General features: G+C 39.6%; 1 protein-coding gene and 1 non-coding gene across 19 annotated transcripts in view; both read left to right on the top strand.

Moving 5' to 3' along the window:
• Window positions 1-22,031, top strand: part of MAGI1 (membrane associated guanylate kinase, WW and PDZ domain containing 1) — a 633,420-nt gene that overhangs the window by 377,057 nt on the left and 234,332 nt on the right. For 17 of the 18 annotated variants that reach the window (XM_043885421.1, XM_043885422.1, XM_043885423.1 and 14 more), the window contains exon 2: window positions 1,594-1,710. The exons of the other annotated variant lie outside the window; for it this stretch is intronic. In XM_043885421.1, coding sequence (XP_043741356.1) covers window positions 1,594-1,710 — 117 coding nt within the window. The remainder of the gene's footprint in view (window positions 1-1,593; window positions 1,711-22,031) is intronic. 18 annotated transcript variants of the gene reach the window in all.
• Window positions 20,166-20,272, top strand: LOC122683331. Its single transcript, XR_006337683.1, has one exon. It is a non-coding gene; the product is annotated as a U6 spliceosomal RNA (small nuclear RNA).

Raw genomic sequence — 22,031 nt, forward strand, 5'->3', positions numbered from 1 at the left:
ACTTTAATTTGTCTTTCTCTAATAATTAATGATGTTGAATATCTTTTCATATGCTTAATGCACAATTGTATATATTTTATAAACTATATATTCAGACCATTTTGGGGGAGTAGGAAATATGTGTGTGTGTCTTCTTACTTAATAAATATTTGATGAATAATTGAATGATCTGAGATAGAGCTATATATTTTTCTTTTGGCCACTTGAAATCTTAGGTGTACTACAACTCAAATAAAATAATTCAAATTGAGTTTCATTAGTCTATTCTAAAATGATCAGCTATAGTAGGGAATCTGGTTTAGAATGTGATACTAAAATAAAGATCAGTAGTTCCTCTCCTAGGCATCATAGCATCTTCTTAACCATCAAAACTTTCATCCTCACAACTTGCTCTTTTTGACCATGGGAAAATTATCTTCTGAAGACGTGAATTTTGTGCACGGATACTGCATTGTTTCTCTAAGGCTAAAAATGCTCTTAACTAATTTTTATCTTGTCTAAAAACGGAAGGACAATCTTAGCCTTGTTATTTTTAGCTGTCACTGAAGCAGTTTTCTCCATTAAGAATAAGTGTTAGCTATGTTGATCTATAAGCCATCTGCTGATCATGTAGACTATAATTTGTGCTTATAATTTTTTAAAAAAGTTTGGTTACCTACTTCTTTCCGTGATACATTTTGTAATAATATATTTTTTAAGCTTTTGTTTCAGTCTGTTAACTGGAGAGAACTAAAAAGAAATAAACACATAGACCAGCCCAGATAACTATTGCTTAAGCAACACCAATTTTAAAAAAAAGTGTGTTTAGTGCTTATAAATCAACACAGAATAGTCAGATCTATCTATCTCTTTCTGTCTGTGTAATGAAGAGGTGACGTCTCCTCTTTCATTTCCCAAACTCAAGTCCTTCGTCCTGAAGGAGACTATTGTTTAAACTTGTTGCTGGTTCCTTCCATTAATACATGGTCTCTCCTTTTCTTTATTCTTGTCACATAAAAGGTCAGATAGTAGTTACCGTTCCACATATTTTCCTGCACTTCCAACACATGAAGATCTAGTGATTCCTGATGGTTGTTTCCAGGGTTTTTTCGTGTTTATTTTTATTTATTCACTGTTACAAAAAGGTTTCAATGAACAATACTGGAGATTTGGACAGACTTTTGCAAATATAGCCATTGAGTAAATTTATTCCAATTGAATCCCTAGTCGAAGAGCATTTTATAATTTGTCAGCTATTGCTAGATTGTCCTCTGTAAGATTTCAGCCATCCACTTTCCATCTAATAATGTTTGCAAGTGTCTACAATACATATTTTAAATGTAATAGCCTCTTTTGAATTCTTTGTTATTTGAGTCTCCTAGTATTATGTGAATTGGGACCCCCAAATTAATGCTGTTTCAGTGCTGTTTTATCTGTATTACATTCCTGCTTGCTTTTTCCCCTGCATAGGAATACCGAAACTTAAGTCTTCCTGATGACCGAGGGTGGCAGACTAGAATGGCTTCATATGGCTTTCTCATACATGGCTCTCAGGCTGCTCAGTCTCTAGGAAACCTGATGTTTGATGCCTTCTGTTTTATATATTTCCTATAGGAGGAAAGCTGAACAAAGACCTGCGACATTTTCTCAATCAGAGGTTCCAGAAAGGGTCGCCTGATCATGAGCTCCAGCAGACCATAAGAGATAACCTTTACCGCCATGCTGTGCCTTGTAAGTAGCCAGTTTGGGACATCTTGCTGCTGGTGGGTGTATGAAAAGTTGAGGGAGGACAAGCAATAGCTGGTTCTGGAATACTTGGCAGTTTGCTCACTTAGTGACTCCCTAAGTGTAGGGAGTCCAAATTGACAATGGGGGACTGGCAATCCAGTGGTTAAGACTCCGCACTTCCAATGTAGGGGGCGTGAGTTCTACCTCTAGTTAGGACACTAAGACCCCACATACTGCGAGGGGAGGCCAAAAAATGGCGAAACAATGTAAAAACAAGCAAAAAAATTGACAGTGAGACAGAGTACTAAGCCAGGTGAATTACTTGGTTTTTCAAGTCCTGGCTTGAATATGCCAGGCAAATTATTTATCCTTTGTAAGGTCATGTTTTCACAGCAGTGAAAAGGACATCTTACTCCTACTAACTTCACAGAACTGTTAGAAAGTCAAAGGAGTGACATTTGTCAGTGTGTTTGTATCGTATGGGCATGGTGTAAGCCTCATAAATGTTAACCATTTTTGTCATGAGTGGAGAGGACCAGGCCAGAGGCCTTCAAACTGACCTCTGAGGATTTCAGTAGGTCTCTGGTGGCCCTCAACAAAGGGAATGCCTCAGTGAACTCTCTCTTCCTCCCTACCTTAATGAGATCAATAAATCATGATTTAATGTATGATTTCCTTTGGAGAAAGCCTCTGTGAATCCACAGATTAAAAATCCACAGGTTAAAAATCCCAAAGTTCCAAACCTATTAGATAAGACCAAATCTGAGAAAGCAAGATAATAGAATGTAGGGACTATGACATTGGGAATTTTGTGGTTAAGGGAAAGAAGGAAAGGAGGAGGGAATCAGCCTACCAGATCATGAGGTATTACCATGCTCTACCAGACTACATTCTCATCCAGCTCATTATGAGATGAGAATCCTGGGATGACATGTGATTATTTACCTTCATTCAAAATAGGAAGAAAAAAAATTAAAAAATAAGAAGAAAGAATGATTTTTATTTTATTACTTGGGAGTTTTCATTTTTCCTATTATCCAGTCCTTCAAAATTTTATAATTAAAAAAGATTTTTTTAATCACCTAAAAAAAGGCAGACAAATTTGAAGTTCAAGGTACTCTGCTTATTGCTCTAATTTGTTTGCTATGGATGGTTTTCTTTAAAAGAAGTAATATTTTTCCAGTGATGTGCTAGAGTGCTAGTGTTTCCTCATACTACTGCAGAATGATGAACAGAACTGGTTTCAGGCATGCCATGGTTCTGCAAGGACTTAGACTGGAAGCGTAGCTGGAGACCTTTAGCGATCAGATTTTAGAACAGACCCTGCCTTCCACTTCACCTGTTCATAAAGCCAAGACTCCCAGAGTAAGAGACTGAGTTGACTGCAAGTGACTTGGGTCAGTGCCCCCAAAGTTGCCTCTTTCTGCTGAGTGGAAGAGCCACATTTATTTATTTATTTATTTATTTTCAGAGCTGCATTTGACAGAGAAAATGTGATCATGCATTAATGTGAATCTCTGGCCCCCAGTTCTTTTAATTTTGCATCATTAGTATTGAAAGGCATAATCCTAATAATATCCTAACTATTCCTTACACTTGGATTAATAATAATAATAATGAAAATTCCTACGGTTACTCACATGAATGGGCAGGGATTGCCTTTCTATTTTTATAAAAATAAAGAAAGAAATCAAGACACGAAGGTAAGCCGATTAAAGCAAGGCCAAAGGTGACTAGGGTTTCAAGTCATTGTCCTACCTTTGATGTACTGTCCCATTTTACACTTAGAATAGCAACCCTTTGAGGTTGAGGTTTCCAGTACCCATTTTCCAGATGAGGAAACACAGTCACAGAGCGATCAAGTAACTGTTACATGGCAGATTCAGGGATTTGGGACTTGTAAGCCATCCAGGGCTATTTCTGTAGCTCGACCGTTGCTGCCTCTGAAGTTCTAGTAAGCAGGTTGGATGCAATTTTGCAGAATTCAGTAATTGCAGAATCATGATTGTTCTCTGCGTAATTTTTCCCCTACTCAGATTCCAATTTAAGAACTGGGGAATGAAGCAAATGAGCACACCATTTCTTGACGCATCTGTGGTGTTACTATGGTTACATTTTGGCAAGCTTTTCCATTTATTTTTTCCACTGATTTATTGGACCTGACTATGAGCTAAATGGCTTGATTTTAAGCTTATCACTCTGTAGGAATTGGGGCAAAATGACCTCAGCTTTTTAAAAAACAGTGGAAAATAATATTTTGCCTTTGCTTATATCGAGCCATTGGTATTGATGTTTCATGTCTGTGAAACCAATAAATCAGAAATTGAGAATGTGGAGAGAGTTTTCTTTTATTTTTACTAAAGAGAAAACAGGTAACATTTAATTTTATATTTCCTGCATAAAACGGGAAGGAAACTCGGAAGAGGTCTGTTTCTGAATCTGGCGCAGTGTGTGTGCCTTTGAACAGGGGTGACATGGGATTCGGTTATGGGCTTAGATGACTGGGGCCATATTTGTGTTTATTTTGGTTCTTTGGCCCATGTGACTGATAGAGCAGAACTCAGTACCAAGCTGTTGTGCTCATGGATGAGGAAGCCCTTGATTGAGTCACAGATCTTTCCAGTGATGTTGTAACTATGCCACAGGGAAATGAGCTCCTGCAGTCTATATTTTCCAGAACTTCTTGCTGCCGATATTTCAGTAACTTTGGTTTTTTGAGAAGGGATGATCTCATGAACAGGTGCTTGCGAGCTGGGGTAGACTTCCTTTTCTGTACATTTTAGGAGGCTCACGTGTCAGTAGAAATGAACAGATAAAGCTGTTTGTTCTCAAGTTTGTTTTATTGTCATCATAGTGTAGTAGAACCTTCTGGGTACCATGATGGATTTAGCCGTTCAGAATTCCATTTTATCCTAGTTTTTTGGCAAAGACAATGCAAGTTTTGCATCCGTATCTTCAGGTAACAAAGTGAAGTAGCAAACGTAGTTTCCTCAAAATCATACCAGTTCTAATGCCACGTTACTCACGTCTCATCCAGTACTATTTTTTTTTTTTTATCCAGTGCTATTTTTAAAAGTGACTTTATTGAAATATAACTCATATCATACAGTTCACCCACTTAAATTGTTCATTTAGTCCTATTTTTGCTATAGTCATTATTATTTTCTACTCCTCTTGTTTGATTCAAAAACATTTATTATTTCCATAGTATGAAAAGGGTCATCATAGATAAAATTTAATTATATTATCATTGAAAATTACTCAGTTCAGTTCAGTTGCTCAGTTGTGTTTGACTCTTTGCGATCCCATAGACTGCAGCACACCAGGCTTTCCTGTCCATCACCAACTCTTGGAGCTTTCTTTAACTCATATCCATCGAGTTGATGATGCCATCCAACCATCTCATCCTCTGTCATCCCCTTCTTCTCCTGCCTTCAATCTTTCCCAGCATCACGGTCTTTTCTAACGAGTCAATTGTTGACATCAGGTGGCTAAAGTATTGGAGCTTCAGCTTCAGCATCATTCCTTCCAATGAGTATTCAGGATTGATTTCCTTTAGGATGGACTGGTTTCCTTGCAGTCCAGCAGACTCTCAAGAGTCTTCTCCAACACCACAGTTCAAAAACATCAATTCTTCAGTGCTCAGCTTTCTTTATGGTCCAACTCTCACATGGATACATGACTACTGGAAAACCCATAGTTTTGACTAGATGGACCTTTGTTGGCAAAGTAATGTCTCTGTTTTTTAATATGCTGTCTAGGTTTGTCATAGCTTTTCTTCCAAGGAATAAGTGTCTTTTAATTTCATGGCTGCAGTCACCATCAGCAATGATTTTGTTGCAGGAAGGGGGGACACTTCCAGTGCCCAAAAGTCTAACACTTGGAAATGAATTGTCCAAGGAGACACATAGGCTGACAAAGCAAGAGAGTTTATTGGGAAGGGGCGCCTGGGCAGAGTGCAGTAGGATAAGGAACCCGGGCTTGCAGTCTTGTGGCTTGCAGTCTCTGGTTTTATGGTGAAGGGATTATTTTCCGGGTTGTCTTTGGCCAATCATTCTGACTCATAGTCCTTCCTGGTGGCGCATACATTGATCAGCCAAGATGGATGCCAGCTAGAAGGATTCTGGGAGTTGGTTGGATGTGTGGTGTCACCTTTTGAACTTTCCCGATCTCTTCCGGTTGATGCTGGCTTATTAGTTCTGTGTTCCTTACTAGGACCTCCTATTGTAAAACAGATGGTTACTGTTTTGCCTGACCAGGTCATACCTGAATGATCTAGTGGTTTTCCCTACGTTCTTCATTTTAAGTCTGAATTTTGCAATAAGGAGTTCATGATGTGAGCCACAGTCAGCTCCCAGTCTTGTTTTTGCTGGCTGTATAGAGCTTCTCTATCTTTGGCTGCAAAGAATACAGTCAGTCTGATTTTGGTATTGACCATTTGGTGATGTCCATGTGTAGAGTTGTCTCTTGTATTGTTGGAAGAGGGTGTTTGCTATGACCAGTGCGTTCTCTTGGCAAAACTCTGTAGCCTTTGCCCTGCTTCATTATGTCCTCCAAGGCCAAACTTACCTGTTACACCAGGTATTTCTTGACTTCCTACTTTTGCATTCTAGTCTCCTATGAGGAAAGGACATCTTTTTTGGATGTTAGTTCTAGAAGGTCTTATAGGTCATCATAGAACTGTTCAATTTCAGCTTTGTCGGCGTTAGTGGTTGGGGCATAGACTTGAATTACTGTGATACTGAATGGCTTGCCTTGGAAACGAACAGGGATCATTCTGTCATTTTTCAGGTTGCACCCAAGCTCTGCACTTCAGACTATTGTTGAGTATAAGGGCTTCTCCATTTTTTCTAAGGGATTCTTCCCCACAGTAGTGGATATAATGTTCATCTGAATTAAATTCACCCATCTGGTCCATTTTAGTTCGCTAATTCCTAAAATGTCAATGTTCACTCTTGCAGTCACCTGTTTGACCACTTTCAATTTACCTTGATTCATGGACCTAACATTCTAGGTTTCTATACAATGTTGTTCTTTACAGTATCACTGAAAATTACTACCACCACCCCACCCCATCCCAAATTACTGTGGAAAAAGAGAGAACTAGATGCAGATTGACTCAGAAGCCTTGGTGTAAAATCTGAGGGCTGTTCTACAGCTGGTCATCTTGGTCTCTCTGAGTCTCTCTGAGTCTCTCTCTCTCTTTTTTTAATCTCTAGTAAAATGGAGCTAGAAATATCTACCTCCAGCATTGTCTCACCAAATACTGACAGCAGTCCCAAGAGATGGATCCATTGGAGGAGACAGAGGCTCAGAGAGGTATATAGGTTGCTTTGAATCACAAATTTAGCAAAGAGCATGGTCAGGGTTTAACCAATTCTCTAACTCCTGTACTGGGTATAATTAACAGTAATGTGATTAGAGAAACCTGTTTGCAGTTCAAGAAGCAACTGTTAGCACCAGACATGGAACAATGAACTGGTTCAAAATTGGGAAAGGAGTATGTCAAGGCTGTGTATTGTCACCCTGCTTATTTAACTTATATGCAGAGTACATCATGTGAAACGCTGGGCTGAATGAAGCACAAACTGGAATCCGGATTCCAGGGAGAAATATCAGTAACTCCCGATATGCAGATAACACCACCCTTATGGCTGGAAAGCAAAGAGGAACTAGCTAAAGAGCCTTTGATGAGGGTGAAAGAGGAGAGTGAAAAAGCTGGCTTAAAACTCAACAATCAAAAAACCAAGATCATGGCATCCGGTCCTATCACTTCATCAGTTCAGTTCAGTCGCTCAGTTGTGTCCGACTCTTTGCGACCCATTGAACCGCAGTACGCCAGGCCTCCTTGTCCATCACCAACTCCCGGAGTCCACCCAAAATCAGGTCCATCGAGTCAATGATGCCATCCAACCATCTCATCCTCTGCCATCCCCTTCTCCTCCTGCCCTTGATCTTTCCCAGCATCAAGGTCTTTTCCAGTGAGTCAGCTCTTTGCATCAGGTGGCCAAAGTATTGGAGTTTCAGCTTCAACATCAGTCCTTCCAATGAACACCCAGGACTGATCTCCCTTAGAATGGACTGGTTGGATTTCCTTGCAGTCCAAGGGGCTCTCAAGAGTCTTCTCCAACACCACAGTTCAAAAGCATCAGTTCTTCGGTGCTCAGCTTTCTTTATAGTCCAACTCTCGCATCCGTACATGACCACTGGAAAAACCATAGTCTTGACTAGACGGACCTTTGTTGGCAAATTAATGTCTCTGCTTTTTAATATGCTATCTAGGTTGGTCATAACTTTCCTTCCAGGGAGTAAGCGTCTTTTAATTTCATGGCTGCAGTCACCATCTGCAGTGATTTTGGAGCCCAGAAAAATAAAGTCAGCCAGTTTCCACTGTTTCCCCATCTATCTGCCATGAAGTGATGGGACTGGATGCCATGGTCTTAGTTTTCTGAACGTTGAGCTTTAAGCCAACTTTTTCACTCTCCTCTTTCACTTTCATCAAGAGGCTCTTTAGTTCTTCACTTTCTGCCCTAAGGGTGGTGTCATTTGTCTATCTGAGGTTATTGATATTTCTCCCAGCAAACTTGATTCCAGCTTGTGCTTCATGCAGCCCAGCGTTTCTCATGATGTATTCTGCATAGTAGTTAAATAAGCAGATTGACAATATACAGCCTTGACATACTCCTTTTCCTATTTGGAACCAGTCTGTTGTTCCATGTCCAGTTATAACTGTTGCTTGCTGACCTGCATACAGGTTCCTCAAGAGGCAGGTCAGGTGGTGTGGTATGCCCATCTCTTTCAGAATTGTCCACAGTTTCTTGTGACCCACACGGTCAAAGGCTTTGGCATAGTCAATAAGGCAGAAGTAGATGTTTTTCTGCAACTCTCTTGCTTTTCGGATGATCCGTCAGATGTTGGCAATTCGAACTGTGGTTCCTCTGCCTTTTCTAAAACCAGCTTGAACATCTGGAAGTTCATGGTTCATGTACTGTTAAAGCCTGGCTTGGAGAATTTTAAGCATTACTTTACTAATCTGTGAGATGAGTGCAATTGTGCAGTAGTTTGAGCATTCTTTAGCATTGCCTTTCTTTGGGATTGGAATGAAAAGGTCAGAGGAGCTACCCCGCGCCTGAGGTCAGGGGTGGTGGCTGAGAGGAGCTACCCCGCGTCCGATGTAAGGAGCCAGCGGCTGCTGCGTAGCCGTTAAGAGAGACCCTGCGTCCAAGGTAAGAGAAACCCAGCTAAGGCAGTAGGCACTGAGAGAGGGGATCAGGGGGCAGACAGACTGAAACTACAGTCACGGACAACTAGCCAATCTGATCACATGGACCATGGCCTTGTCTAACTCAGTAAAACTAAGCCATACTGTATGGGGCCACCCAAGATGGACGGGGCATGGTGGAGAGGTCTGACAGAATGTGGTCCACTGGAGAAGGGAATGGCAAACCACTTCAGTATTCTTGCCTTGAGAACCGCATGAACAGTATGAAAAGGCAAAAAGATAAGGCACTGAAAGATGAACTCCCCAGGTCAGTAGATGCCCAATATGCTACTAGAGATCAATGGAGAAATAACTCCAGAAAGAATGAAGAGACAGAGCCAAAGCAAAAACAATACCCAGTTGTGAATGGTACTGGTGATAGAAGCGAGATTCGATGCTGTAAAGAGCAATATTGCATAGAAACCTGGAATGTTAGGTCCATGAATCAAGGCAAATTGGAAGTGGTCAAACAGGAGATGACAAGAGTGAACATCAACATTCTAGGAATCAGTGAACTAAGATGGACTGGAATGGTTGAATTTAACTCAGATGACCACTATATCTACTACTGTGGGCAGGAATCCCTTAGAAGAAATGGAGTAGCCATCATAGTCAACAAAGGAGTCCAAAATGCAGTACTTGGATGCAATCTCAAAAAGGACAGAATGACATTTCCAAAGCAAACCATTCAACATCACGGTAATTCAAGTCTATGCCCTGATCAGTAACGCTGAAGAAGCTGAATTTGAACAGTTGTATGAAGACCTACAAGCCCACTTGATCACTTCATGGCAAATAGGTGGGGAAACAATGGCGGACTGTTATTTTCTTGGGCCCCAAAAGCCCTGCAGATAGTGACTGCAGCCATGAAATTAAAAGACACTTGCAGATAGTGACTGCAGCCATGAAATTAAAAGACACTTGCTCCTTGGAAGAAAAGCTATGACAAACCGGAACAGCATATTACAAAGCAGAGTCATTACTTTTATCAACAAATGTTTGTCTAGTCAACACTGTGGTTTTTTAGTAGTCATGTATGGATATGAGATTTGGACCATAAAGAAAGCTAAGTGCCGAAGAATTGATGCTTTTGAACTGTGGTATTGGAGAAGACTCTTGAGAATGTGTTGGACTGCAAGGAGATCAAACCAGTCAATCCTAAAGGAAATCAATCCCGAATATTCATTGTAAGGACTGATCTGAAGCTGAAACTCCAGTACTTTGGCCACCTGATGCGAAAAGCTGACTCATTAGAAAAGACCCTAATGCTGGGAAAGATTGAGCCCGGAGGAGAAGAGAATGACCTAGGACCCAATGGTTGGATGGCATTTCTGATTCAATGGACGTGAGTTTGAGCAAGCTCCTGGAGGTGGCGATGAACAGGAAAGCCTGGCATGCTGCAGTCTACGGGGTCGCAAAGAGTTGGACACGACTGAGAGACTAAACAGCAACACACACACAATGTGATTAGAGCAGTATACCATGGACCATTGAGATTGAAAGAAGAAAGAAAAAAAAAAACCTCACTGTTGAACTATAAATGTTTAAAATCATAGGGTTTTATGTCTTGGGGTGGGAAGCTAGATAAGGCATCGTATTTAAGAAATAAGCGTCTTTTCTCTGATTTTCATGTATTTCATTCTTGTGTAGAATTGAATTTTAATAACTGCTTTATGATTATTCAGCTTTTAAAAAATCATTGTAGGAATCTCTTGAGATATATCAGTAGTCTACTCATGGAAAACCACCTTAAGATAAATGGATCTTTTAAAAAAGAATTTTTTTTATTTGCAGCTGTCCTGGGTCTTCCTTGCTGCATGAGCTTTTCTCTAGTTGCAGTGAGTGGGGGCTATTCTGTAGTTGCAATAGGCAGGCTTCAGTGGTTATGTCTCAGTAATTGTGGTTTCCAGGCTCTAGGGCACAGGCTCAGTGGTTGTGGTGGATGGGCTTAGTTGCTCCTCGGCATGTGGTATCTTCCTGGGCCAGGAATCCAACCCGCCTGTGGATTCTTTACCACTGAGCTACCGGGGGAATCCCAGTAAGTGGATTTCAAATGCATGTAAACATCATCAGTGTTGCTGACTTCTCTCATTCCTCAGAATCATCTGGATAATATTTCTGTCTCCTGCCCCTCAAATCCTGCTTACATTCCCAATCCCCTTACCCCTAATTCTTTAGTCATACAAACTTCGTCCATTTCTCAAATACGCCTGATATCTTCTTACAACTGGGTATAAATTATTGCCTCTTTTCTCTCCATCTTTCCATCTAACCAGTTCATATGCTTCTTGTAAGCTTTAGTCTAGATGCCACCTCATCCAGGAAGGCCTCCGTAGATGGGGCCCATTGCCGTCCTCACTGCTCCCACAGCCCTGCCACCCCCTTTGACCACATACTCTGCCAGGTGTATATCTGTCTGTTCTTTAAGAATCCTGCTCTTCTGAGGCCAGTGACTGGATCTACCTCAGTGATCAGCCCACACCTGGCTGTGTGCCTGGACCATGGGATAAATATCTATTGATTGAAAGAATTGTTGAAGAAATGGATAGAGACCCTCTGTTTTTCTTGTTTTATTATTATTTTTTTCTTCATTACTTAACATTTGGGGGAATCAGCAGAGCTACTCTTGCCATAAAGCTCTTAGAATAAAGGGCAGCTCAGCAACTTGAGCTCCAAGTTGGCTAATGAAGACTCCACTGATTACGTGACTGAGAATCTAAACCCAGAGGAGGAAAGTCAAGGCTCCCGAGCTTGGAGCTGGAGTGCCCATTCACAGCTCCTCCTAATTACAGTCTAGATATCACTGCACCTCCTGCACTGATAGCCATTCTGCTTTATGACTTCTTGTCTTAGCTGATGTGACAACATCTGAGATTCTTGCTTTGAAACGGCTGCTTTGCCCGTGAAGATAAATGCATTACCTGACAGGGCTTGTCATTTACTCTACTGCTGCTGTCAAAACGAGATACAACTCATCTAGGAGTCTCGGGGCTCTGGAATGCTGAAGTCCACCCCTCCTGTTCCTTCTCCCTTCTCTGGGCTCTGGGTGATTGAGCACCTCTTTCTTTTCAAGAAGAGGTCGTTTGAAAGACAAAAGGATAAGTCAGTTTTTTTCTGTAGCATAACATGTTGATCAAGGCTCTCCCTGATACTGAGATCGTTGTAACCTGTGTAAGAGGCATTGATCATTGACTTAAAGGAATTTACAAAGGAATTAAACATGTTTGATCTCTAAGATTATTTAAATCTAATGTAATAAACATAGGTGATCCTGCTTTTTATTTGTAGAGGTGGTGGATTTTAATGGGCATGTTAGCGTCTGCTAACCAACAGTTGATGTGTTTATTATTTTGATTGTGACTGTGATGTCAGGACCATAAGTTACCTTTGGTGCTATTCAAATGTGTTAATTTCTCTTAAGCATAGCTGTTTCCAGTACTTCTTGCCTGGAACTAACTCATTTTTCAGTTAGAGCTGATGATATGAACTAGGCCAGTTTATCAGCAAGAGGCCAGGATAAAGAACTGGGTGTTGGAACTTTGCTTCTTTCCTCGACTGTACATTTCTGTGTTTAGGTTGTATTTTACACAAGTAGAAGGCTTCAGATTTTCATTTGTGATGTAGACAGTTCTGTAAGCAACCCCAAGACTATTTAGATGAAAGTCACTAGAAATGTTCTCACTGTGACAATTTCCCTTTTCCTCTTACCAGTTAGTGAGGGCTGATATTGAAGGATCACCGTAGTCTTTACCAAGCCCAGCCTTGTTGCAGAACTCTGACTAGTAACAGTTTAACAGCTCTCCAGGTGCTCTCTTTTGTGCTCCTACTGTGTACCACATACCTTGCCATAATGCTGATACATAGGCCATCTCTCACTCTGGCCTCAAGGAAGACCCACGGTCTGTTGAGGACCTGAACTCAAGCTCAGTGCACTCGTAGACCCTCCCCCTTTTCTATTCAGTTGCAAATGTTTGTTGCCCATAATCAGATCAGTGTATGTCCTCATCCCTTCTCCATCACTTCTCAACTTTTTCTCTCCTCTTCCATTCTTCCCATCAGTACTGTATTTTACCATGTGCTCCTAGCTGGTCTAAGGTCTGGAGACTCCATTACCCACTGGCCCATCCCTTACTGCCTACGCCTGTCTTTTCTTTCCTTCTCTATCAGATCTTACTTGTTCTACATTGGTTTCTCATGGGGCTGTCCTCTAAGAAGCCAAGAATTAGAATAAAGAAGTGAATGGTTCATAAGATGGTACAGAGTTCTCTCTTACATAATACTCATATCTTAACACATATAAGTTTAAATGTGGTGCTTCTAGAAACATCCTATAAAATGGGATATTCTGGAGGGATGTTCATAGGTAGGGATGAATTCTTATGGTTTTGATTTGTTTTTGCCCTTTTTCTAGTGTTTAACACAGTATGGTATACATAGATGATATTTTAAATATAGGCTTGTCTATGTCAAGGGGATTTTCCCCTCTGCTGGCTGTTTCACTTCTCAGACGTATGTATATTCCCATTTCAGCAAGTGTAAGCAGAGAAGGTAAAGCAATAGTAGGCAAGGAGTTTTATGCCAAATTAAAAATAATGGGATTAGGGAAAAAACAAAAACAAAAAACTTGTTGCTTAGATGTGATCTAGATTTAGAGTTATCCCATCAGTGATTTCTTGAGAAGAACTTGGATATTCCTGATCTGGATGTTCTCTCTTCTTCTCAGGGCTAGACCTTCACATGTGCTGGGCTTTCTGCTATGGCAGACCAGAGAGGCTGGCAGGTCTACCCTAACTAGTGCTGTTGACTTGGGTTCTTTGAGACTCCGTTTCCTCATTACCTTTGTTGATGTTTCCGAGGTACCTCAGCCCCCAGCATTAATCATGGCAGTTCATAGATCCTCTATTTAAGGGTCCTCTATGTATAAGTTTTTTTGTTTTGTTTTGTTTTGGTTGTACCATGTGGCTTGCAAGATCTCAGTTTCCCCACCAGGGATGGAACCTGGGCCACGATAGTGAAAGACCAGAATCCTAACCCCTGGGCCACCAGGGAAGTACCAAAGGTCTGTGTAAATCAGTCTTCTTTCTTCCAGACCCCTTTCCCTTTCCTTTCTAACATGACTCCTCAAATTCAGCTGTTTTCCCTTTTTTCTTTTCAAGTTGTCATTAGACTTTGGGCTTTATGTATATGGTTTTCTGTTTTATGATTTTTATGACTTTTTTGGTGGGGTTGGTGGGGAAGAACAAGCTAAGTTTAAAAAAAAAAAAAAGATTCTCCAATGTTTGTGTAACAACCCAACATTCAGTGTTAGGTGAGAACACAGTGGAGATTAATGATTGGCTCATTTAACCAATAATGGGCATGCTTGAAATAGCACATTCTCTGCATATCCCCAGCATCAGCTAATTCCCTAATGTTCTTTCTTCTTTATATTTATTATTATATGTTGTTAACTGTAATTGCCATTGCATATTTGGTGAGTGGATGGAGTCATATTGGAAAAAAAAGGAAAAACTATGACCTTAAAGGCTCATTACACTGGATTTGATTTATATGTGTCTGTTAATAGACTCATATAAACATGGTTTGGCTGGTGTTCTTTATTCTAAGGTTCTCAGGAGTGTAGAACAAGGAAAAGCCATAGGAGTTTAGATTTAAGTTTAATTAGAGTTGATGGAATTTCTGATCTTCTTGTAAAAACATGTTAAACCAACCTTAATGCTTAATAATAACATCTGTCATTAATCGAGTATTTACCACTATGTACCAGGTACCATGCACAGTGATTTACAAGTTTTGTCTCTTTTATCCTTCACCAGACTCTGAAAGGCATAATGTTACCATCCCTGTGTTAGGAGCATGGAATGAGGAGCTTATGTTACTTGTTCAAGATGAGCAGTTTAATAATGATGGAACCCAGATTCAAATCCAGTCCTAACCTCCCCTGAGAGGCCATGCTCTTGGTTTATGTCTCTGGGTTCAGTCACCTTAAAGACCAGTTTTTAAATTAATGTACTGAGTTTAAAAGAGTCTTAATAACATATAGATTAGTCCTTGGCTGGATGTAGGATGCTAACATATCTGTTTGGCAGCCATGTTAATTTATTTAATTGCTTTATAATATTAGCTGACATTTTTCATCAAGATTTGTTGAAATTATAAAGCAATTTCCATAGAAATTTATGTAGGGACAGGGAAGTTTCACAGTATCCTTACCACTTTTAAGAAAAGATTTGATGAAATTTTAGTAATTTTAGATTTAGGAGGAATCATTTAAGAGAGTGAAATACAATATATGTTTAAAGAAAGCTTGTATCAAATGTGTTTTATAAAACTATGTACAAATAAAATTTCTAGCTTCTCTAATGGATAATGAGCACTTAGATGAGATCCAAATAAGAACACTTCACCAGTTATGCTATGTTAAGGTTACCTAAAGTCCCTATGAAATGAGCTACCCACAGTTTAAACAAGAAGAAAATGTCACTTTTGTTAGTTTCAGTCATGATATGAATAAAGTAGACTTATGACCTGCTTGACATATTGCCTATTGCATTTAAAATTTAACCAATTACACATCTCTATTTTGAGAAAATACACTCTAATATATTTAGGGATATAGGGCCGTGGTGAATGCAGCTTACTTTCACATGGCTACAAAACATTAGAAATGGTTAAAATTTTGTACTATTCTTATTCTTACAAACTTCTATAAATATGGAATTATTTCCAAATAAAAGTATTTTAAAAACAGTTCAGTTCAGTCACTCAGTTGTGTCTGACTCTTTGTGACCCCGTGGACTGCAGCACACCAGGCTTTCCTTGTCCATCACCAACTCCCGGGGCCTACTCAAACTCATGTCCATTGCGTCGGTGATGCCATCCAACTGTCTCATCCTTTGTCATCCCCTTCTCCTCCCACCGTCGATCTTTCCCAGCATCAGGGTCTTTTCCAAAAGTCAGTTCTTTGCATCAGGTGGCCAAAGTATTGGAGCTTCAGTTTCAGCATCAGTCCTTCCAATGAATATTCAGGACTGATTTCCTTTAGGATGGACTGGTTGGATCTCCTTGCAGTCTAAGGGACTCTCAAGAATCTTCTCCAACACCACAGTTCAAAAGCATCAGTTCTTCAGTGCTCAGCTTTCTTTATGGTCCAACTCTCACATCCATACTTGGCTACTGGAAAAACCATAGCTTTGACTAGATGAACCTTTGTTGGCAAAGTAATGTCTCTGTTTTTTAATATGCTGTCTAGGTTGGTCATAGCTTTTCTTCCAAGGAGCAAGTGTCTTTTAGTTTCATGGTTGCAGTCACCATCTGCAGTGATTTTGGAGCCCCCCAAAATAAAGTCTCTCACTGTTTCCATTGTTTCCCCGTCTATTTACCGATACCAAAATTAAAAAAAAAAAAAAAAAAACAACCAATGTAGTTTCTGGAAAGGGGGATTATATATTAGTGTTATATTTTTGTTTTTCCAGATTATTAATGTTAATGTTTTTAACCTAACATTGAGATTTTGTTAGTACTTTGATAGATCTTATTTATTAAACTATAGTGGGACTAGCCTGAGACATTGTGCATATATTAAAACAAAAACCCAACACTTACAGAATACCAAATAGCATGTTGCAGTTATAGTTTCTCATTTAACCTTTGCAGAAAAACTGTGGATATAAAGTAATTATTATTGTTCTCATTTACAGATGAGGAAACTGAGACTTGGTAAGGTTAATACTTTGTCTTAAAGTTGTGGAATCGAACTAGAACCGAGGCACTCAACATGGATGCTAATGCTGCCACTAGTAGCCACCACATTTTCTTAGCTCAGACTGTGTGTATAGATACATATACACAGACTCAATATATTTAGGAAATAAGTTAGGAAAAATTCTTTTAAATGGATCCTTAGTATCTGCTAATGGCATTCTAGATGACTATGAGTATAATAATCATCATTAGAATTATTACCATATATTGAGTGCTTGCCAGGTGCTAGATTTTATCTTATATTTGTGTAATAACTCATTTAATCCTCACAGTAGCCTTTATGTTATTACTCTCCACATTCAGGGAAACTGAGGAACAAAGTGATTGAATACTTTGCTGAAGATGTTATGGTGAAGGTAGAACTGTGTTGTCTTGTTCTAAAAGTTTCCTTCTTAGCCAGTGGCTCATATTGCCTGCTATTTATCACTCTGGAGAACATTAGGAAAAACAAAAAAAGGAAAATAATCAATAATTCAACATACTCCTTTTTTGGAGAACAGAGCAACTATTTTTTCATACTCTTTTTTTGGTGGGGGTATTAGGGCCTTGACCAGGGATTGAATCTCGACCCACAGCAGTGAACTGACAGAAAATTCCCTGTTTTTCTTTTTAAGATAATATGTCTTAGTCTTAGATTCTATGAAAGCTACCATATTATACAATTCCAGGGGGCACTGTTCAGTTTATAATCTATGTGAATGGTGCGCTGGGTTGTGGGCAGTACCCTGACTGCCTGGCTTTATCTTGTGGCTGAGTTCCAGTAGTAGATACTCAGCTAGCCTGAAAGAGAACCAAATTGCCATTCATTTGGGATGCATGTGTCTCAATCATGGTAAAACGGTACCTTATTCAATACCCAGCAGATACTTGAACACCAGAAGCCTAATCCAGTCTAATTATAAGATCTCTCCATCCTTAATTCTGCTGATTAAAGGTTTGAGACAGTACTGGAATTGAATCTTTTAGAGTAGAAGCTGATATTTCTTTCATTTATCCTGCCTTCGGTCATTTGCTCCGTCTATTCACACAGCCATTCTCCATTTATTCCATGTATCTGTCTACTCAGCAAGCATGTGTTGAATACTACTGTGAGCAGGTCACCATGATAGACGCTCAGCATTTAGGGGGGAAACTAGTTACCTTTCCTGCTCTAAGGGAGTTTATAGTATAGTGGGCAACCACTGTAACAAACAAGAGACAGCCGTAAGAGAGTGAAGTAAATCCCATGGTAGAGTAAGCCCAAGACTACATGAAACACAAAGACAGACACCAGGCTCAGTCTTGAGACCAGTGAATCAGTGTGACCAGGAAGTGAAATAAATCCCAGAAGAGAAGACATAAGGAAAAGCAGTGGAATATCTTTCCTAGGAAGAATCAGGAAATACCCACTCATGTAATCATGGGCAAGTGACTAAGATCTCTAGACTTAATTCCTCTTTAAAAAGGAGTATGTTTATTAGGGGTATAATTCACTCAGTAAGCATCTTAATATCCCAGGCCCAGTCTCAAGATAATATAGTCTTTGTACAGTGCTCTCTCCTTAGGACCCTTCAGGAATAGACTGCTTAGTGTTTTGTATCTTCTGAAATGTTAAAAAATAACAACAAAAACCAGTGCCACAGTAAAAGATAGGACGCGGTTTTAATGCTTGCATTTTCTTAATCCTTTTAGCATACACGTAACAATGCAGTATAATAGGGCTGTTCACTAACTGCAAGATGTATAAAACATTAACTCAAGGTATATTAAAGGCAGCATAGTCTAGTAATAGACTCCAAGTCCAAATACATTTCTTTTAGTGTATCTTTGTAACTGTAGACATAACTTTATTTGATGATACCAAAAGTCTCATTTTAAGGCCCTTCGTGAATAGTAGACATGGGTTAAAGATTTTGCCCCTTTGTCTCCTTTTCAATGTCAGTAGATATAGGATGCTATGAGATGAGATAGGGGTGTCCCTGATAGCTCAGTTGGTAAGAATCTGCCTGCAATGCAGGAGACTCTGGTTTGATTCCTGGGTTGGGAAGATCTGCTGGAGAAGGGGTAGACTACCCACTCCAGTATTCTTGGGCTTCCCTTGTGGTTCAGCTGGTAAAGAATCCACCTGCAATGTGGGAGACATGGGTTTGATCCGTGGGTTGGGAAGACCTCCCAGAGAAGGGAAAGGCTACCCACTCCAGTATTCTGGCCTGGAGAATTTTATGGATCCCATAGTCCATGGGGTCACAAAGAGTAGGACACAACTGAGCAACTCTCACGAGATGAGATGACACTTTGGACTGAGACTTGGCTTTTTCAAATCAAGGTGCAGTAGCTTGCTAATGGAAAAAGCCAAAGTAGGGTAAATAAGTGATCCAAGGACTATCTAAGCAAGCAAGACAGGCCCTACTGAGCTCCAGTTGTACCAGGGCTCAGCCTTCTCATTGTATTTGTACATTTCTGTCATCAGAAGGAAAACTTTTTATTACTTGGACCACTTCTTCTGAGGTTGCCATGTTTCTAGTTGGGACTTCTCTCCTGACTTCCCTATTAGAAGTGAGACCATGCTATCTCTTAAGTGCTTTGCTTTGAAAACTGAGACAGAATTTGGTTATATTACCAATGAAGTCATTTTCAGGGTCAACAAACTTAAAAGATTTATTACTTTGGCTTTCTAGTTGTAGTTGCTGTATGTAAATAAACTTGATATTTTTCTCTTTTCTGGTCTCATAAGATCATTTTAAACAGATCCTATAGGATTGTCAGAAATTACAACTTATGTATTTTTAGTTTTCGTCATCAATTGATTTGAGGGATGCACAGAAAAATGTTACCCAAATTGTACATAAAGTGTTCTCTAGATGAATAATATGACTTGAAAGTGAAACATCCTATAAAAACATCAGATAGACTGAAATTTGGCCTAAGTTCTGTGCAAAGTCTGAGAATCTACATGTTTTTGCCCTAGTGAATAGAAGTTTGTGACTAATACAGGTTCTGTTGAATTTAAAGTTTGCTGCTTAATGTGGTCCTCCCATATAGCAGGATCCTTTGGAAGAATTTTGTACCTTCTGACTGTAGATGTGGATGATTTTGCAGAAGCAAACTGTTAGGTACAACTGTAAAAATGTTATCTTTAGGGAACGTGGAGCAGTTGAAAAAAATAACTTGTTGATAGAATACTTGCTGTTATGTTCTGAATTCATGTTGTATACTTTAGAGGCCTGGCCTGCCATGACCTATCAGCCTTCTTTCTCCTTTCCTCTGTTCTTTCCTTTCTCCCATTGTTCTTCCCACTCTCCATTTCCTACCCCCTCTTTCTTTTCTTTCCTTCCACCACAAACTGTCTATTTCTCCCCCTTGTTCCAGACTCTGGCAGTAGAGCTGTCAATAGCCATTACTGGAGCTAAGTGTATTTGGGTTCTAACAGAGACCTTAAAAAAAAGTTAAGGTAGTGCTCGCTTCGGCAGCACATATACTAAAATTAGAACAATACAGAGAAGATTAGCATGGCCCCTGCGCAAGGATGACATGCAAATTCGAGAAGCGTTCCATATTTAAAAAAAAAAAAAGTTAAGGTAGAAAACAAATAAAACATCTATAATAAATTATATAAATCTTAAGTGCACAGCTTGCTGAATTTTTATGCACATTCACATTCATACCCCCATCCCCATATCTATGTAACCATTACCCAGATCAATATTGAGAACACTGAGCATTCCAACAGGTCCCTCATGTCTTCTCTGATGATTGTAACTTAAGTACTCTAGATTATTTTGTCTGTTCTTGAATTTCATATAAACAGAATCATACCATGTGTATTATTTTGTTCTAACTTCTTTTTCATCCACATTGTTTGCATGTAACAGTAGTAGTAGTTCAGTTTTTTGTTGTTTTTGTGCTGAGTCTTGCATTGTGTGACTATACCACCATCTTTATCCATTTTTCTGTTGATCTAAACTATCTCCCAGTTTTAGCTTACTACTGGGAACATTCTTACGTAAGTGGATGTATGAACTCATTTCCCACCTAGAATTGTTGGCATATGTGTAGGCACATGCAGGCATAAGCAGTTCGCTGTAACAGAGATTGTCACACAGTTTCCAAAGTGATTGTACCAATTTGCACTATACTTACATGCATGAGAGTTCCAGTTGCTCCTCATCCTCACCGACATTTGCTATTGTCAGCCTTTTAGATTTTTCATCCTCGTGGTAGATGTGCCATGGTATTTCATTATCATTTGAATTTTCATTTTTCTGATATAGAATGATACTAAGCACATTTTCAAATGTTTATTGTCTACTTCGGGACCTTCTTTTGTGAAATACCATTGAAATTCTTTCCCACTTTTCTTTTTAATTGGGTAGTTTGTCTTTTTCTTGCTGATTGGTAGAAAAAGCTGGGTGTTAAATCCTGACTCTGTTGCTTATTAGCTGTGCTTGGAAAGGTTGCCTCACCTTTTTGAGCTTCATCTATAGGATGGGGCCAGTAATATCTATTTTATAGGTTGTGGTGAGAGTGACTTGAAGAATTGTATGTTAATTTCTAGTAACATACATTACTATGCCTGTGTTTCCAAGCACAGAAAAGGCATGGGTGACTTATAACTAAACTGAAAAAAATCTGTTCTGCTACCAGGTGAATAGCCTATTGAGATATTTTAAATACCTTTCTTTTTCTTTCCCAATATTCTCTTCTCTTTTTTATACTTATATAACAAAAGGGAAGACAGTGCCCATGTGCATAATACACTATAGGCCAAAGTGACTTATCTCCTACAAAAGAAAATTAGAAGTTGTATCTGTTCTCCTAAGAATTCTGTGCTTGCAACTGGGACAAGTGAGAACCAAAAGAGAGTTTCTGAAAAGGAGAGAATAAGGTAAAATGCAGATGTAGGACCCAATTAAAGAAATCTGCCTGCCCTGGGTAGTGGTGGGAAGCATGTCTTTTATTTCCTCTTTCTTCCTTGTCAGCCAGTTTCTTGAAACTTTGCTTTCTCATTTTCAAAAAAGAAATAACAATACTTTCCTTAAAGGGTTAGTCAGGTGGCCTGGCACCATCTTGATCTCCTGTAAGCACTTTACATCTGGAGAATGCTGGGATGGGTCATGGGCATGGTGATTGTGCTGGCCATGATGGGGATAGTGGTGATGGTATTAAAGATACTGAAGGGACCACTTCTGTTAGCAGACTTGTTTACAGCCCACGTGAAAGGCTGTTTCAGGGCAGACAATTGCAGTTTCAGGAAGTAGGTGGGACGGCTAAAAAAGAGCCAAGAGTCCTCTGTTCTGGGAGGAATCAGTATAGGTTGTCC

The sequence above is a fragment of the Cervus elaphus genome, chromosome 24 (genome assembly GCF_910594005.1).
Source record: "Cervus elaphus chromosome 24, mCerEla1.1, whole genome shotgun sequence".
Taxonomy (NCBI): domain Eukaryota; kingdom Metazoa; phylum Chordata; class Mammalia; order Artiodactyla; family Cervidae; genus Cervus; species Cervus elaphus.